This window comes from Pelodiscus sinensis, chromosome 1 (genome assembly GCF_049634645.1).
Source record: "Pelodiscus sinensis isolate JC-2024 chromosome 1, ASM4963464v1, whole genome shotgun sequence".
Lineage (NCBI taxonomy): Eukaryota > Metazoa > Chordata > Testudines > Trionychidae > Pelodiscus > Pelodiscus sinensis.
In genome coordinates this window covers 56,247,185-56,266,702 of record NC_134711.1, presented here as the reverse complement: position 1 = coordinate 56,266,702, position 19,518 = coordinate 56,247,185, and the positions used below count along the sequence as shown (strand labels likewise).

Here is a 19,518-nt window from a genome sequence, read left to right as displayed (position 1 = left end):
AGAGGGAGGTTTTGTGCAAAAAGAGGAAAGAGGAAAAAGCACGAGTGTGCTGGTGGCCATTCTGTGCATACCAATCAGTGCTTACATGGAGAGAGAGCATCCATGCAGTAAGAGAAGCTGGAAAATGCAGTCAATCCTACAAATCTGCCATGTATGGTTTAGATTCCTTTAAAATTAAACAAAATTGGTAGGTCAAATCTTGTGTGTCTCATTAACTTTTAATGCAGTACTTCCTTCAATAGAACTCCCATCAATTTCACTGATTAAAACTGAATAAGGAGTTTTGAATACAGGGCCTGACTCATGCAGCAGGAGTCTTTTCTTTTATTTCAGTGGGACCTCTTGAGTGTAATAAACTTTATTTTGTTTTCTGTTTTTTTTTCTTTTCTTTGTGTTTAGTCAATTTGCTAACGATGATGCAGAAAATCAGAAGTTCCTTCCCAATGGATTTCTGGGTAAAAAGAAATTGGCAGACTATCAGGAGGAATATGTAAGTTTATTATTAGTTTTTCAGTAGTGGATTCAGGAATATTGGGAAAGTCAGAACAATATATATGAATCTCTTTGCAAACGTAAAAAATGTTACTGCAAAACTCACCAAAGAATCTTACCAGCATATTTTGTTTATTCCTGCTGTGGTAGAGTGGTTACTTTTGTCTGCCTTAATCATCAAGTATTAAGTATGCCTCTATTCAGACTATAAACATGACATCACAGGGTTCTAGTGAATCGTGTCCAAGGGCACATCTACACAGCAGGGCTACGTCTAGACTGGCAAAAGTTTTCCATTAAAAGCATTTGTGGAAAAGAGCGTCTAGATTGGCATGGACGCTTTTCCGCAAAAGCACTTTTTGCGGAAAAGCATCCGTGCCAATCTAGACGCGCTTTTGCGCAAAAAAGCCCTGGTCGCCATTTTCGCAATCAGGGCTTTTTTGCACAAAACAAATCTGAGCTGTCTACACTGGCCCTTTTACACAAAAGCTTTTTGTGCAAAAGGACTTTTGCCCGAACGGGAGCAGCATAGTATTTTCGCAAGAAGCACTGATTTCTTACATGAGATTATCAGTGTTCTTGTGGAAATTCAAGCGGCCAGTGTAGACAGCTGGCAAGTTTTTCCGCAAAAGCAGCTGCTTTTGCGGAAAAACTTGCCAGTCTAGACACAGCCCTCGGCTAAACTTGAACTAAGCTATGCAACTTGAGCTAAGTTGCATAAGTTACGTCGAAATAGCTTATTTTGGCTTTTGGTGCTGTCTACTCAACAGGAAGTCTGAGTAGAGCACTCTTTCTTCAATTTCTCGTACAATGAGGTTTACAGGAGTTGGAGTAATAAGTCCTCCAGCTCAACACTATTTCAACATTACGTCGAAATAACTGCTTGTGTGTAGATGCAGACTGTTATTTTGGAATAATGTCAGTTATTCTGAAATAACGCTGCTGTGTAGATATAGCCTTGGTGATTTCCAGATACAATATTCTCTATCTACAAATAAACAGATGTTTTCTTTCCAACTGTGAGCATTGAAAAATCACTCTAGTACCTTATAATTAAGCTAGGGGTTTTCTTTCTTCTCAGTGGGTCCTAATAGTAAAGTTTTCTTTGACTAGATACTGCCTTCAGTAACTCTCTGCCAGCACATTGTCCCAGTAATTCTAATTACAACTATTAGCTTTCAGTGGATTTATATAGACTGAAGGGTAATGTTTGTGTAATTGCCACCAGACAGATTTGAACCTGGGACCTCTGAAGCTTAGTATAGGAGCCGCTGCAGCTTGAGCTGTAAAAACAGTTGATGCTCAGCCCTTGCTGTAAAGCTCTTTTTTTCTTATCTGTTGCTGTGGTCTAGGTGCCACTGCATAGGACAGGGAACTACACTAGGGCTATGTCTAGACTGCAAGCTTCTTTCGGAAGAAGTTTTTCCAAAAGAGATCTTCCAGAAAAGCTTATTTTGAAAGAGAGCATCCACACAGCAAAAGCGCAATGAAAAAGCAATGCGCTTTTTCGAAAGATAGCGTCCAATCAATGTGGGTTCACATGTGGCCTTTGGTGGCCAGGCTGGTAGCTATCCTGCCCTAGACAGCTGCATTCCTGTGCCTAGTGCGGAGGTCGTGCACGTTGGAGGCCTCCCCCCAAACCTCAATGAGGTCCACGGTCTCCGCACTAGACCAGGCGGGCACCCGCCTCTTGCAACAGGAGTGCAACAGGAGAGACTGAAGGAGCCTTACATCAGGATATCTGATAGGGTCAGAGGTGGCAGATACTTCTCCCTCTCTGGAGTCTCCCACATCATGGGCAAATACCCTAATTACTATTCTAAAAGCTATGATTGAGGTTCCATCTGTTTGTGTGAACTCACAAATGCTTATCTTTCCCTGCTTTGTGAATCACTCTGGGACTATGTCTACACTGCACTGGTAAATTGGAAAAAGATACGCAATTTGTGGTCCTCAAATTGTGTATCTTTTTCAAGAAGCTTTTCTGAAATTTGGCACATCTACACAGTGCCAAATTTTGGGAAAAAATGGTCTTTCAAGCCATCCCTTATTTCTCATAGGATGAGGTTTACAGGGATGGTGAAAGAGCGCATCTGCTGTTTCGAAATTTTTCCGAAAAAGCAGTCATTCCTTCGATTCAGAGTTGCTTTTCTATCTCGGAAAAGCAATGCACTTTAGACTTAGCCCAAGAGACAGCACTGGACAACTACAGGAAGGCAGTAGTGCAAATGACCAAAGTCAGAAACACAGCGGACTACGGAACTTTTGCTGAAGTAACATGGATGCCCAGGGAATTCAGTGGGAGCTCTGTGAATCACAGCAGAGCCTAAAACTGGGTTTTAGGTGACTAAACCCAGACATAGGGTATGCCTACACTACAGAGAAGATTGAAGCTTCCACTGTCGACCTTCCGGGGTTCCAATTAGCAGATCTAGTGAAGAAATGATAATTGGAACTGAGAGAGGCACTCCAGTCAATGCCCGTAGTCCTGCTCCCACAAAGAGTAAGGGAAGTCGAAGGGAAAGTGTTCTCCCTTAGACTTCCTGCAGTGTGGACAGCACCAAAAGTCAAGTACTTCAACTTCACTTACGCAATTAACGTAACTGAAGTTTCATATTTTAATTCAACCTTATCCCGTTGTGTAGACATGTCTTTAGAGGCCTAAATCAGGGGTTTGGCCACCTAAATATTTTGTGAATCTAGGTCTGAGATTTACAGGATCAGGACCTTCTATTTTATAATCTTTGGGGTAGGACTCTTTCTTCATGTGGTTTCCTTCATGTGGTTTTGTGGTCAACTAAACACCCTGAATCTGAATCCTGCTAATAAATATTTAATAACAATTCCAAGTCATTCACTACACTGTGAAGTCACTCCACCGGTGCAAATGAGAATGCAGAAAAAGAGCTAGTTTTTTCCACTGTTATCATAGAATCATAGAATCCCAGGGCTGGAAGAGACCTCAGGAGGTCATCGAGTCCAGCCCCTACCCAAAGCAGGACCAATCCCAACTAAATCATCCTATCCAGGGCTTTGTCAAGCTGAGACTTAAAAACCTCTAGGGATGGAGATTCCATCACCTCTTTAGCTAACCCATTCTAGTACTTCACCACCCTCCTAGTGAACTAGTTTTTCCTAATATCCAACCTAGACCTCCCCCACTGTAACTTGAGACCCTTGCTCCTTTTCCTGCCATCTGTTATATATTGTTATATATTGTTATGTTTCTTTATTTAGGCATGTTGCAACCAAAAAAGATGCATTTATGGTTCTTAGTAATGCTCGGTAACTAGTCATTGCTGGCAGTTTCATTTTGATCAGTTACTAGTATGGACATAACTCTCCAGCCCATTGATAGTGATCACTCATTGCTGAGTGCGATCATCTTCCATGGGAGTTGTGGACCTTCAGGTGGCTGATAAGGCTGATCCTTGAAACGTAAGTTCTATTACAGTGAGGAGACAGGTACAGCAGGAGGCGACCTTGACAAGAAGCCAATCTCTCCTTCCTCTTGTGCCTCTTCTCCTCTTCAGCACGTCAGTGGGCAAATTCAAAATGCAGAGAGCCATTGCGTAGGACTTGCCTTCATTTAGAGCGATCCTGAGCAAGTGTCTCCCAACTGTTAATGTCAATGTTGCACTTCTTTAAGTTATCCTTTAGCAAGTCCTTATGAAGCTTCCGTTGTCCTCCGACGTCACAGTCTCCTTCTTTCAGCTGAGAAAACAGGGCTTTGTTTTGAGAGGTGATGGTCTGCCATCTGAATAACGCGACCAGTCCAGCGAAGTTGTTGACGGATGATCATTGTCTCAATACTGATGGTCTATGCCTCTTCCAGAACACTGTTATTAGTGTGCATGTCTTCCCATTTGATCTTCCAGATCTTGTGGAGGCAGCATTGGTGATACCTCTCAAGGACTTTCAAGTGATGTTTGTAGGTTGTCCAGGTTTCAGATCATTACTATAGTGTCGGGAGAATGACGGCTTGATAGACAAGAAGTTTGGTGTCTGTTCAGATGTTGTGATCTTAAAAAACCCTACGGCATAAACAAGCAAAGACTGCACTGGCACAGCTCAGACAATGTTGGATTTCTACAGCAATATCTGTGCTGGATGAAAGACAACTTCTAAGATAGAGAAAATTATCAACATTCTCCAGGGCCTCTCCATTGATTTTAATAGATGGGCACGCATTACCTCATTTGGAGAGGGCTGATGGAGCACTTTGGTCTTCTTGATGTTGAGGGTGAGACCAAGACATGCATAAGCACCAGGAAACACATTCAAGATAGCCTGAAGATCTTTCTCAGAATGAGAAAAAACTGCATTGTCATCAGCCTACTGAAGTTCCACGATAGATAGATTTCCATGGTAGAAATCTTACTCTTCGCTTTCAGCGTGCTAAGCCTAAACAGCTTTCCAGCCATTCTGTAGATGATTTCAATCCCAGCTGGGAGCTTCCCAGCAATTAGGCAGAAAATGATGGTAATAAAGACTGTGAACATGGATGGGGCAATGATACATCCCTGTTTGACTCCTGTTTGTACTGAAAACGGTTCACTCTGGGAGCCAGTGCTCCTCAGAACAGTCACTTTCATGTTGTCATGGAGCAACTTTAGGACACTGATATATTTATCAGGCCAACCAATCTTTGAAAGTGCAGACCAAAGGGCTTGGTGAATCACTTTGAAAGTGCAGACCAAAGGGCACAGCAATTCATTGAGTCAAAGGCTTTAGTTAGATCAATAAAAGCCATATACAGTGGTTGGTTTTGCTGCTGACACTTTTCTTGAAGCCGCCACGCAACAAAGATCAGATCTGCAGTTCTCCGACATGGTCCAAAGCCACTCTGTAACTCCAGTAAAATTTCTTCTGACAGGGGCAGAAGACGGGTTGCAAGGACCATGCCAGAATTTTGCCTGAAACAGCAAGGAGCGAGATATCATGATAGTTTCCACAGTACACTTTATCCCCCTTCTTACAATGAAGGTGTTCCTCATTTCACTAGGTATCTCCTCCTTTATCCAGATTTTAAAGATAAGTTGGCTAAGCTGCCAAATTAACTCTGGTCCACTGTCTTTAAAGATTTCAGCAGGGATCCCATCTGGATTTGCTGCTTTGTTGGTCTTCATCTGCTTGATGGCATTGTATACCTCATGCAAACTGGGAGGGTCTCCGAGCTCATCTCTAGAAGGTCGTTGGGGGATTTTCTCAAGAACATCATCTGCAACTACGGAATTACGATTAAGAAGATCTTCAACATGTTCTTTCCAGTGAAAATGAATGGCTTCATCGTCCTTCAAAAGTGTGGTTCCATCCTTAGAGCAAAGGGGATTCATGCCATGACAAGCTGGCCCATAAACAATCTTAATGGCACTAAAGAAACCATGTGTATTATTTGTTCACCATTTGTTCAAGTTCTCTGGTTTTACATTGGACTTCTGTCTTCACCTTAGCACGGGCTTCTCTCTTTGTCTTGCAATTTAAATCATTCTGCCAAGCACAAAATGCCATTCTCTTCCCATTGATGAGCTGCTTGATTTCAACATCATTCTTATCAAACCAGTCCTGATGCTGTCTAGTGTGGTTGCCAATGGTTTCCTCTCGGATATTGATGATTGATGCTTTCAGCTAACTCCAATGTTCCTCAATTTCTTCCAGAAACTTTTCTTATAAGACTACTTGGAAGTGGTCATGCTTAATGGTGTCTTTTAGATCTTGAACCTTCAGCTTGCGCCTGATCTGTTTCTTTTGCAGCCTCCATTTGAGTGCCATCTTAATTTTCATTATGGATCAAATGAGGTGATGATCAGTCCAGCAGTCATCAATACTTGTCATTATTCTAATGGGGTATGTCTCCATCCCATTAGGATAAAAGAAAAGCTATGGTGTTGATGCTGTAAACACTTACTACCATGACAGTACTTGAAGCAAAGGGCATTTGCATAATAGTGCTATACCTATGTTGTAAACCTTTTGAGACTGCTAGGGCTCCAGTGCACTATGGTAATACAAATAATAAATGGCAAGTAGTAGGCGTCTAGTAAAAATGTTGGTAGGATCAGGCAATGTGATAAGACAACATCCATACGGAACATAGGAAAGATAAACAGCTTTACAGGGCAGTCATTAAGGCATAATTTAACTCACATTTTGTTGTTTCTAATAGCACCCAGGAACCACTTCCTTTGGAATGTCAGCGTTTAACCTGAGCAATGCCATCATGGGCAGCGGCATCCTAGGGCTGTCATATGCCATGGCCAACACAGGAATTATACTTTTTGTGTAAGTATGCAAAAGGTGGCTCAGAAAAGTGAGGAGACTATAATTAGAGAGCTATCACTAGTGTGTCTGTGATTAGGGAAATATGTGTAAGGGAAGAACCATATTTTATAGCTGAAGAGATTGTTATTTGTTAAGGTCTCCAGTAATTAAAACATTTTAATACCATTGTAAGACTCTGTCTAATGATGATAAACCACCCTAATTTCAGCTCTGCTTTGTATTAGATTAATTGCTGGGAATTTATAATGGCCAGTCAAAAACAAATTGGAAGGACACTATACTTTTTTCTTATAAAATAACAGCAGCATTCCCTCTATTTCAGTACAAGCAATTCCACACAAGCAGGGAAGTGTATATTTATGTATATGTTTTTAATTATAACTTTTTAGAAAAGGAGGAGGAATACTTTGTGCCCATATAACTTTACCTCTGAAACAGATGTAGGTGCAGAATACCAATACGGTTATAGATTTACCAATATTTAATGTCCATCTGTCTGTACCAAATGTGCTATCACTGAAGACAGAAATGGCATGTCACTGACATACGGTAATATACAGCATATATTTTGATAGACACCAACAGACGTCTATGTACAGACATCCCTAGCTGTCCCTATCAAGTTGAGAGAGAACATTTAAAAGATGTCTCACTTTAGCAAGTAGCTTTAGTTTATAATCTCATTTAATGAGGGCCTTAATGTTAATCCTCCTCTGTTTAGTAAAAAGTCTAGAATGTAATGTGGGCCATTGCTTTACATTACTGGAAAAAAGTAAAAATTCGGATCAGCTTGCAGAGTTTTCTCTGTGTGATTCCTCTAGACTTATGGAAGTTGTGTAATAAAAACTCTGCAGTAGGCTTTGAAACTATATACTTAGTTTGCAAGAGAGAATGGCATCTCCTATTTTTGGCTGCAGAGTTTTTGCCTGAAATTAATTATAAGTCAGATGCTACTACTTTTACAGCTAAATACTTAACCTACAAATCAGGTAGTTAAGTGTTCCACAACAAATGGAAACTGGTTTTAAAGGGGAGTGCTCTAGAGCCAAGAAACTTCAAAAGGCTTTTAAAAAAAACTCTTTAGAATTCAAAACTCTTCTTCTTTAGGGTGTCCAATAATAGCCAACTTGGTTAGGCTAGTCCATGGTATATTAGCTCTGGCTAAAAGAAAGTCTCCTTCATTTTCTAAATCCTAACTGTTAGAGTTCAGGATGTTCGAAACTATGGCTAACAAATCTTAAATGTAGCATAGACACTGTCATAAGCCTAGTCACATTAGCTTTGGCAGAAATTAAAATGGTCACCCTTACAGTGGAATAATTTTTAAAGAGTGCTGCCTAATTTAAAAAAAACATAAACCACTTTCTCTACCCAGCAGCTCACTTTCTGTCCTATCATATTTTCATTCTTTGGGGGTGAGAACATTCTCCCTTCTTATAGGGGAAAGTCTTATTTAAAAGCAGACAAGTATGTGGAGGATATCGTTACTTTAGTGTCAGGCATAGACTTGCTATGCAAGATCCTGTTGTTACAGATTGTGACTTTAGTTGTCAAACAGACTGAAAAATTCCATTTGCCAAACTAAATCTACCGTATTAAGCCTAATTCAAGTTATATTTACTGTCACTAATGTATTATTCAGAGATGGCCCAAATGCTCCCTTTCAATGAGCTTTTCCACAGGAAGGAAGGTTCCTAAAGTTCAGAAAGTTTAATCTTGCAGCATCCTCCCTGCATTCCCTGCACCCCCAGGGGATGGAGGAGGATGGTTTGCAGCCGCATAGAGGAGACAGGGGGTATGGCCCTGAAATTCCATAGCTCTGCAAAATCCACAAGAAACTCAAGTCCCAACCCCACATGGATCCAAAGGACCTGCATTGGACCAGCACCTTTATACCGATCCAGTTTCTCTTTAGTCTAGTATTGTAGCTAATTCAAAAATCTTGCCATAGTTCAGTTCTTTTCTGTGTGGTGCAGAAGACTGTGGATTGATACCATAATGGGAACACATGGCCAGCCAGCCAACATGGTTGGGAAAACCTTCAGCAGGCCCATCTCACTTTTGTTTACCTAAATGTCCATAGCCATGGAGTCCCAGAGTTCCCATTGTCTCTGGTTCACCACTTCTAGCCAAGGGGAGCCATGGAAAGCGATGTGATCTGGAACACTGTTTCCTGTGGCTGGAATTGGCAAACTAGAGCCAATGGGAGCTGTGAGGCTCCATGTCTATGTACCCTTTAGGTAAAAAAGTGGCATGGTTCCACTAGCAGCTTTCTTAAACTGGACCTCTGGCCCACTTTGAGAAACACTGATATATATTTATAGTGTCAAAAATAGCTCCTAAGCTCAGACTTCATGGTTCATAGACAGCCTAATGCTCTGATTTTCAGACATAATGACTAACCAACATCTGCCATTTAAGTGGTTATGGTATTTCAGATGGTTTAGAGGTGCTGGGAAAGGAGAAAGGGTTAAGTTACATTTTGGTAAATTGGTGGGAGTTTAAGGCCCTGGATCCTGGAAGGTCCGCTCATGTGGAGTCCAACTGACTTCACTGGAGCTCTGTGCAGATGCAAGAATCTGCCTTTGCAGGACAATAAAGAATCAGAGTCTCAATGGGTCTTAAAATATTCTCTAGAGGGAAACCAGATAGTGCAACATGCATGTTGCCAGAGGATGTATAAATGACAGCCTACGTTGATCTCTGCTTTATGTCCAGTGACTCCAATACTCAAACTGATCTTGTGACAATGTACATGTTAAACTAGCAACTCAGTTCATGTTCTGTTAAGTCATTTTAGTTCATTTACTGTCAGCTTCAAGATTCTAATTCCTGTTATTCCTTACAGAATCCTACTGTTCAGCATAGCAATATTATCACTCTATTCAGTTCACCTTTTACTGAAGACTTCAAAAGAAGGAGGTATGAGGAAGACCCTGTTACTTAACTGAATGCTCATGTTGCATGCACATATTTCTCCTTTAAATGTGTGTAACTGTGTATTTTTACAGCCAACCATGTTTTCTTGTTGCATCTAGGCTCCCTAATATATGAAAAACTAGGTGAAAAGGCATTTGGATGGCCTGGAAAGTATGGTGCTTTTATTTCGATTACAATGCAGAATATTGGTGGTAAGGGCAACATATTCTTATAAACAAATATTTTAAAGCTTATTTTTTTCTCCATTATGAAAATACACACTGGTTTTCCTTGCGTGCACATGTCCTCAGGCTGATGCAGATGCCAGCATGGATTGAGCAAAGTGTATGGCCCACAGTGATGTGCATAGCTGAAAAAAAGGCAGACACATTACTTTGACCTCACAGTAACAAAACAAAAATAGGAGAAAGATGCTTAGTAACTGATTTTCCAGATCGATTATATCATGACAGCATATTTTAGTTTGGGCTTGGTTCTGTGAGATGTTGAGCACTGTCCATTCCCACTGTCTAAGAACTTGATCCTGCAACCATCATCCACACAAGTAAACTTTACTCACATGACACCTCCCATTGCATGCGTAACAGTCCCAAGTGATTTCCCAAATGAGTAAAAGTTGCAGGATTGGGCATTAGCTCATTGGAGAGTCTCATCTTTTTTTAAATTAATCTATTCTCGGGGCAGAATCATATTTCTGAGAGCTCGGGAGCCTTGTAACTTTTTCTACTTTGTTAATTGCAAATGGCTGAAATAATTTAAAAAGCAGTTTGCAAAATGAAATGGAAATAGGTATCATCTCAGTTTTACAACTTTGTTCTGTTTGAAAATCTCTAGAATCTGGCTGCCAATCACAATAAGCCATCCAGAGCAAAAGAAACATTTCATTCATATAGCAATTTCATAATAACTATTCTAAGATTATGCAGTCCTCTCTATTGTGAATGGATACTATCAGTCCTTCTCTTCTGATTGGCTACTATGATTAGGGCCTTACCAAATTCACGGTCATAAAAAAGTGTCATTATACTCTGAAATCTAGTTTACACCCTTAACCCACTATGAAATCTGGTCTTTTTGTGTACTTTTACCCTTTACTATATAGATACTACAGAGGAGACCAGCATTTCTCAAATTGGGGATCCTGTTCCAAAAGACTGGTTATTTTAAAAAATTTAAAAAACGATTAGTCTAGCAGCACCTTGATGGTATCACGAGCTTTCGTGGGTGGGTACAACCCATTTCTTCAGATGACTGGAGTATTAAAAGTCCAGATCCAAGAATAAATAAGGGAAGGAGGGGGGGAAAGGAAAAAAAAAGATAAAAAAGTAGTGAATTAGATGTTCAAATTACAAAAGGCTGATAAGAACAATTAGCACCTCTGTTAGCATCCATTGTTAGGTTGGTTGGTTAAGTTATTAGGATGTGGAAGGTAGTGTGCCAGCCAGCTGATATCTTTATTCATTCCTCTCTGATAAGAATCACACTTGTTAATGAAATTAATTTCCAACCCTTCCCTGTGTATTTGGCTTATGGAATTGGCCTTCCCATTTCCCCTTCCCCCCTGCCACCGCCTTCCCTTATTCTTGGATCTGGACTTTTAATACTCCGGTCATCTGAAGAAGTGGGTTGTACCCACAAATGCTCATGATACCATCTACATGTTTTGTTAAGTCTTTAAGGTGCTGCTAGACTATTTGTTGTTTTTTAAGTTTTTCAAGTTACAAACTAACTCGGCTACCCCTCTGAAGCTGGTTATTTAAGTACTGACACCATTACTTCTGCACTGCTGCTGGTGGTGGCTTTGCCTTCATAGCTGGAATACAGACCAGAAGCTACCACTCTCCAGCTGCCCAGCTCTGAAGGCAGCATCACTGCCAGCAAGCGGTACAGAAGTAAGGATACCACAACCTCCCCTACAATAACCTTGCAACCACCCACAACTCCTTTTTGAGTCAGGAGCCCTACAAATTACAACATCACGAAATTTCAGATTTAAAGAGCTGAAATCACAAAATTTATAATTTTTAAAGTCCTGTAACCATGAAATTGAGCAAAATGGACCATGAATTTAGTATGGCCTTATGACTCTCAAAGACCAAATGTGTGTCTTGGCTTCTGTCCTTTCTTACTAAATCAAATACAGTTTAACTAGACAAAGAAATATACTTAGTTGATGAGAGAGGAATGTAACCCAGGAAAAACAAAGGTTAGGTAGGTTGATAGTTTGGAAAGAGAGTGGTCAGAAGTTGAGGCACCCACATTTATTATAAGGTGGAGAGTTGTGAGGAAAATAGTCCATCAGAACACCAGGATTTACAATAGTAAAGCAAAGAGACAGGACAAGAATGCATATTTCAGCATAATATCAACTTGAGCACACTGTTAATTAAATAATAACTGTATTGTATTCTAAGACTGAAAGCTGGTTTTAATTCAGAACATGGCTTTTACCTTATTAATAGGGAGCACTGTCAAGTTATCATCTGTTTATTCACACTGCCGACTCTGGTACGTAAAATGGTGATTTTTGAACCAAAATACAGAACTGTCTAGTTCTGAAAACTGGACTCTGTACTTCATTTCATCTACATGTTCATATAGTTAAGCAAGTTTGACTAAAATCAGTGTATATATTGCATTTTCAAAATATTATATAGTACTGCATGTGGTATCTCTTATTTTTTTAAAGAATGATAGCAGTAAAGATTCTGCATTGGAACTATAGTATTCTATTTTACTTAGCTGATGGGTTTGTTTTTTTCAGCAATGTCAAGCTACCTCTTTATTATTAAATATGAACTTCCTGAAGTAATCCGAGCATTTCTGAATCTTGAAGAGAATTCTGGGTATGTTTGTTTTGCACAATCTATGACTTCATTGGAAAAAAAATTATAGTTAACAATGACAGAAAGAATTAATGTGAGGTTGACTTGGTTTTTCTCTCTTTAGAGAATGGTACCTGAATGGTAACTACCTCGTTATATTTGTGTCAATTGGAATTATACTTCCACTTTCCCTTCTAAAAAATTTAGGTAAAACTATTTCCTTACTTAAAATATATTATTTTGTTTCTTATCTTGATTAGTGATCTGAATGTATGTGTGGTTTAACTGCATGTGGTTCTTTTTTATTCTTTCTTTGAAGGTTACCTTGGTTATACAAGTGGATTTTCACTTACCTGCATGGCTTTCTTTCTCACCGTGGTATGTAACTATATGAAATATATCACCAGCTCTAGCCAGAAGTAGGAAATGCAGAATCTTTAAATAATTCAGAAACTTCAGATGTCTTCCCTGTACTTTTTAAGCATTTAAAGCCCAGCCTGATCAAGATCCTATTGTGCTAGGCAATTTATATGGCATTACCAATCCCAAAGAGTTTACAGTCTAAAAAGCAAAACATAACAAGGAGATGAGACAAAAAAACCAAGATGAGAGCAGAGAAACATAACTAATAGGATATGCTCAATTCCTAGACAAGCAGGGGCAGTGATCATAACTTGGCACCTTAAATATTAAGTTTTCAGTCACTAATGTTTTCAATCAATGGTGTAATTACAAGCCACCTTTTCAAAGGTATAATCTCATGTTGACATTTTCTTTTCTTACTGTAGGTAATTTACAAGAAATCCCAAATACCTTGCCCTCTCCCTATACTGGATAATAGTGTTGGAAACTGGACCTACATCAATAACTCAGTTCCAATGCACTTAGTGATGTTACCAAATGAGTCTGTCAATTCTAGAGTGAATTTCATGATGGACAATACACTTGGACATACCACAGGGTTTGAGGAGGCAAAAGATACCCTCCACACAAGTGGAGTGGAATATGAAGCCCACAGTGACAGTGATGACAAGTGCCGACCCAAATATTTTGTGTTTAACTCACAGGTAAGGGAGATTCCACAGAATCTGTCTATAGCCATTAACACTTCAAGTAAACTGCTGCCCAATACAATAAACTCATATGATTCAGTTGTTAATATTCATACTAAACACCTTTATTTTTCAGACTGCCTATACAATACCCATCCTGGCATTTGCATTTGTATGCCACCCTGAGGTGCTACCAATATACAGTGAACTTAAAGAGTAAGGCTCTTAACTTTACTTTTAAAAACAATTGTCACACGCTTCTTTAGTTAAACTAGTAGCAATTATCTGGTCACTTTATAGGTGTCCTGCTTTAATCAGTAATGTACAAATTCATGCACTGGTGGTTTGTGGCATTCCATAATAAGCAGCTATTGGTGATAAAGCATACATCAGGATTACTGACTCAGGATAACCTTGGTCTGTATTTACCTTAAGAGACAGTAAATCTTGGTATTCCTAGAAATGAAGCAACATTTTATGAATCACCAGAAATACTGGAAACATTTCTATTTTGATCATGAATTCAAGTGTTACAGAAAACCAAAAATATCTTGATGAATGAGACTCCAGTCCTGGATCCCTATCTGTCACATGTACATCTCCTGGAGTACCACTGACTTTAGGTGGGTGAGAAGGCTTCCCTGTGGGATCTGGCTACAGGAATAATGCCTCCTCCTGAAGTTGACATGATATAAATATGTAAATAGTTATAATACATTTAATTTTACACTATCAAGTTAGCAATTGAATAAAAAACCGTAATGTGTACAGATCATTCTGAGCAGTTCTGTACAATGATACTGAGATTTGAAAGGGCTTTAAAACTCACTTGAGTTGTTATAACATTGATTTAGGTTTAGTTGCTTTGAGTTCACTTACTAGTTACAATGTTAGCAGAATACAGCTTAGACTCTTTGTAATAGCTCACTAGACAATATGTACAAATATAGAATTTATAAACTGTTTACTCTGTTATTCTTCCATTCCTACCCAGCCGGTCACGAAAGAAGATGCAGAATGTTTCAAACATCTCCATTGCTGGAATGCTGATCATGTATCTGCTTGCTGCTCTCTTTGGTTATCTTACCTTCTATGGTGAGTCAGTGAGTCAAAGCCATATTCTCGGTAGAAGTTTCTCTCTTCTTTTAAGAGATTATCAATACCTGCAGGTGAGAATGAACACCTGTGTGTGTCAGGATTGCATGCATTGTGTGAACCAGATACTGTAGATGTCACACCTTCCACATGGCTAATGGAAGCCAAACTGACAGTACTCTAATGCTCAGCAAGTTTTTACAATACCCTGGAGTACTTCTCTTTGTAACTTAGCCACTGCTACACCACTGTTGCAGCTTCCCCTTTCGTGATAATGCATGCAATACACTCTACTGTAGAGAAGACCATAGGAAAGGACTACCTGTATAACTTAATCTGTAGTCTGCAAATTATTATAGATGAAATGCATTATATAACTCCTGAATGTTGTTACCATCAACATTTCCACTATGGAGGGACTGATATTCAGGAAAACTGCATTTTTTGCATCTAATAAGTTGCATGTGTCTGACCACAACTGCAGGGACATGGCATCTTTAGTCTTGCTAAGTTACACAATCTTAGTTTTGAAGCAAAGCTTGTGCCCAAATGAGCTTAGCCTGTTTTCGTTTTCTTTTGTAGGAGAAGTTGAAGATGAATTACTTCATACTTACACCAAAGTGTACACCTTCGATACCCTTCTTCTGATGGTTCGCCTGGCAGTGCTTGTGGCTGTCACCTTGACTGTTCCCATAGTCCTTTTTCCTGTAAGTGAAAACAGATTCTGGAGATGAAATCTGAGCAGTCTGTACATGTGGACTGTAATTCTCTATTTTTACATTAATTTTGTCATACTTTAACATTTAAGAGAACTAAACCCTGAGATAAATAAAGTGAGCACTGTACACTTTGTATTCTGTGTTGTAATTGAAATCAATATATTTGGAACTGTAGAAAAATATCCAAAAATATTGACAGTAAACATACATTATTATACTGTTATTAACAGTGAGATTATAACTGTAATTAAACAGGGGTAATTTTTAGTCAAGTTAATTTGTTTTAAGTTAATTACTTGATTTAACTGTAATTAATTGACAGACCTACTTTTTATTCTCATATATGAAATAGTGGATGTACTGTCTTCTGGGATGTCAATCCAACTAGGCATAGAGAACCAAGTCCAACATAGTTATTGTCTGACAGAGCTCAGACAAAGTGCATCACACGCTCTAGCAGTTCCTGTGCTACTGAGTGATTCTATCATCAGTTCTGGATTTCTCAGGATACTGCTTCATGATAGCCATACAGGAATACTGCATTATAACAAGGTTACATTTTGGCCTGGTCTAGACCAGGCAGGCCGGCTTAAGATACACAACTCCAGCTATACAAAATGTGTTGCTGCAGTCAGCTCACCTTAAGCCGAGCCTTGGCGGTGTCCACACTGCAGAGGCCAATGGAAGCAAACACGCCCATTGGCTTCCCTTACTCCTCGCAAAAGGAGGAGGAGTAGACACCAACGGGAGCTGCCCTCAGCATTCAAATTGTGGGTTTATACTAGTCCTGGTAAATCAAATGCCAAAAGATCAGCCTCGAGCGCGTAGATCTTCCGCTAAGTATAGATGTGCCCTTTGAGTCTTAAGTCCTGAACGTGTATTGTTTACAGACATGCTGATGTGTATTTAAAAGCAGTGATAACTGCTCAAGTAATGTAATATATGCCTTAGAAATATCTTTGAGGGTTTGTGGTGTAACCCCAATATAAAACACACACGAAGTTATCAACTCAGCTTGCTTTGATTGAGTCCTCACACTGTGGTGTCAATATTGCTGTTGTTTTCACAGTTAAACTGTTAACATGATGATCATTTTGCAACTGACACTAGGCTAAAAGGAAACACGGTTTTGATTCCTACATAAAAAAATCCACATCTGCTAGATTTTTCATTTCACATTTTGGCATTTTATGTGATTATTCTAATACCATTCCCCTTAAACATTAAATCAAAGTTCTAGCAATTAGATACCATGGTCAAAAGTGCTCTATTAAGGTAACTCCAAAGAAGCAGTGCCAGATATTCTAAATCCAATAATTCTATCTGGCCAGTCAACCTAGCCAGCTCAGCATTACTGAAGGATTACTTCAGATGAGCAGTGTAGAATGAACCATGAAATTTACTCCAACAATTAGTTTTTCCTCTACATTATTAATTTGGGAAACAATATTTGTAACTTTAATTATGTGAAGCATTCAGCATTTTTATTCTTTTACAAAACATCATACTTCACATATTACAATTTTTAAATTTATCTTTGTATGGTATTAATCATCAATGAAACTTAAATACAGCTTTAATTTCAAATGGAACCACATGCCAGGTATAACAAGCTGGAAACAGTACATAACTGAGTAGAGAGAAAAGGCTGGCACATGAACTGGGATAAATTAGCATGAGGGACTGGCCTAGAATTTTAAAAGTGTTCAATATTAAGTTCAAAATCATTTATTTTAAACTCATTTATCTCTTCACAACACATAGACCTGAAGATCTAAAATGCAGATCCCTCAACATTTTAAAAATATTTTTAAAATAAAGACTCCCAAGTTTGACAGAAATTCATACTCCTATTGAATTACCCTATAGAATCAACTCTCTGTTATTTTAAAAGATGGGAATGATTTGGAGCATATGTTTTTTAAACGTATATAAACATATACTGTTCTACTTCCACCCTGAGGATCTCTTTACTGGTTCACAATATTGCAGTGTAACACTATCTGCTGTTGCCAAATGGATTTACTGTTGACCTTTTACCTACTTATCTCTGCTTATGCAAAAGCCAAAGAAGTATGTTAAAATCTATAATTAAGTTACAGTGAACAAAGAGAATCCACTCTCTACACATCTTATAAATGCAATTTTGAATATTATAATAATCAGATCTATTTATTTTTTATTTTGTTATATATTTTAAAAGGGAAATAATATTACAGCTTGATCTTGCTACCACTGAAGTAAAGTTCCCACAAACTGGTCTAAAATAACTCATTTGATTATATTTCATACACACATGTATACATTTTTGCTCTGTTAATTAGTATTTGTTAGGTGTTCTTTATATTTTTCTGATACCAGCACCTTTCAGTGGAAGAGATTTATACTGTATATATTTGAGCTTCTACAATAAATTGTGAACCCAGGGCTCAAAACTACATCAGGGCAGTAAATTAAAAGAAAATGAATTAAAATATGCTTCTTTGTTTAAAATTTCTCACTGGAAAACTAGCACAGATCTTAAAAAAACAAATCCACTATCTTCTGCTTTTATTTTTCCTGTTGCAGATCCGCTCATCCATCACCACATTGTTGTTTCCCAAAAGGCCATTCAGCTGGATAAGGCATTTCCTGATCGCAGCAGTACTTCTTGCATTTAATAACACACTTGTAATTTTTGTGCCTGCTATTAAAGACATCTTTGGATTCATTGGTAGGTTTCATGAATACTTTCAGTTTATTATGTTAATCTGTAGCTAAAGAGAATGCCTTACATTCAGATGATGGAAGTGAATTTTGTCTCATTTACAATGCAGTAGCTTCAGTGCACTTACTACTACCTTTTGTACTAGAAGGGTTAAAAGAAAAAAAGAAACTGAAAATGACTCATCCAAGCTAAATGGTACCAGATTTTAGCTGGCAGCCAGTGTAAGTCATAGAGAATAAAAAATGTCAACAAGTTTCATTTCAAATTTGAGAGTTAAGAAATTCCACCCTCTATAGAACTGGCCAAGAAGTATTGAATTTCCAATTTTGGATTTAAAAAATTCAGGAAAAAGTTATCTCCCCCATCCACCACCCTCTCCCACACACACACACGCACTCTTACTGTCACTTGTTTTCTATAAGTTTGAATGTGTTGGCTAAGGAGTCAGGAGATCCAAATACTTCTGGAGAAAGTTTCTCTCTGCTTTTATAGTACTGGTCTCCTTTTCATTTTTATGTGTTTTAAATGGTCTGCAAATTTGCTCCCAGGAGGGTCTTGGTCACTCAGGAGAATTGCCAATATAGTCTGTAGTCTCTGTTTTGTTTTATTATATTATAGATTAGAAAATTTTCTCCTCTGAATGACTCTTATTATTCAATGAAAATGAATAAGTTAAAGCATAGTAAGTTAAACCACAGTGGGGAGAACCTTGCCAGTGATTAAAAGAACAGTTTTCCTGTCCAGAGTTTGGGATCTATTACTCACTGAATTAATCTGTGTTGAACTGACTATTAGATGGAATTCACAGCACATTGCCTTTACTGTAACATTTTTAACGGATTATGACCTTCTTTTAATTTGCAGTGGCATAAATATGTAGACTTTGGGAAATACCACACAACTGCTTTATTGTTGATAATGCTGTGAGGATAAAAAGAGTTTCTTTTAGTTGTTCTAAAAATCAGAGGAGGAAAACATGACAGTCAACAAATGACTGGCCTCTCTCTGATATGCCGCTCGTTTTTTCAATCAGGTAGTTATAGGAAAAAACAGATGATGCCTCCCAAAGAAATAACAATACTGTTATATCCTGCCCTTTGCCCTCAACGGGGATCCTTTTTTTTAGTCTGAAAGACAAAAATGTAAGAAAGTTATGACTAATTGAAAACAGGGTGTTATAATAAAAACCCTTGCACAATCGGAACTATAGCTGAACCAGTAGCTAGCATTCCAGGTATATTTTCTTTTCTGTAAAATACTGTACCTATTTACATATTAATCAGAACTCAATTATGGTTTCTGTTCCAGGTGCATCCGCTGCCACAATGTTGATTTTCATTCTTCCTGCTGCCTTTTATCTACGGCTTGTCAAGAAAGAACCTTTGAGGTCACCACAGAAGATTGGG

The 19,518-nt window shown here is 38.5% G+C and overlaps 1 protein-coding gene across 4 annotated transcripts in view; it reads left to right on the top strand.

The window, feature by feature from the left end:
* The window catches only part of SLC38A4 (solute carrier family 38 member 4), a 67,467-nt gene that overhangs the window by 40,071 nt on the left and 7,878 nt on the right, over window positions 1-19,518 (top strand). For all 4 annotated transcript variants that reach the window (XM_006126473.4, XM_075930566.1, XM_075930559.1 and 1 more), the window contains exons 4-16: window positions 400-490; window positions 6,659-6,774; window positions 9,623-9,696; window positions 9,813-9,905; window positions 12,479-12,560; window positions 12,664-12,746; window positions 12,859-12,917; window positions 13,328-13,606; window positions 13,728-13,807; window positions 14,586-14,686; window positions 15,269-15,393; window positions 17,974-18,118; window positions 19,421-19,518. In XM_006126473.4, the coding sequence (XP_006126535.2) occupies window positions 400-490; window positions 6,659-6,774; window positions 9,623-9,696; window positions 9,813-9,905; window positions 12,479-12,560; window positions 12,664-12,746; window positions 12,859-12,917; window positions 13,328-13,606; window positions 13,728-13,807; window positions 14,586-14,686; window positions 15,269-15,393; window positions 17,974-18,118; window positions 19,421-19,518 (1,426 nt within the window). The remainder of the gene's footprint in view (window positions 1-399; window positions 491-6,658; window positions 6,775-9,622; window positions 9,697-9,812; window positions 9,906-12,478; window positions 12,561-12,663; window positions 12,747-12,858; window positions 12,918-13,327; window positions 13,607-13,727; window positions 13,808-14,585; window positions 14,687-15,268; window positions 15,394-17,973; window positions 18,119-19,420) is intronic.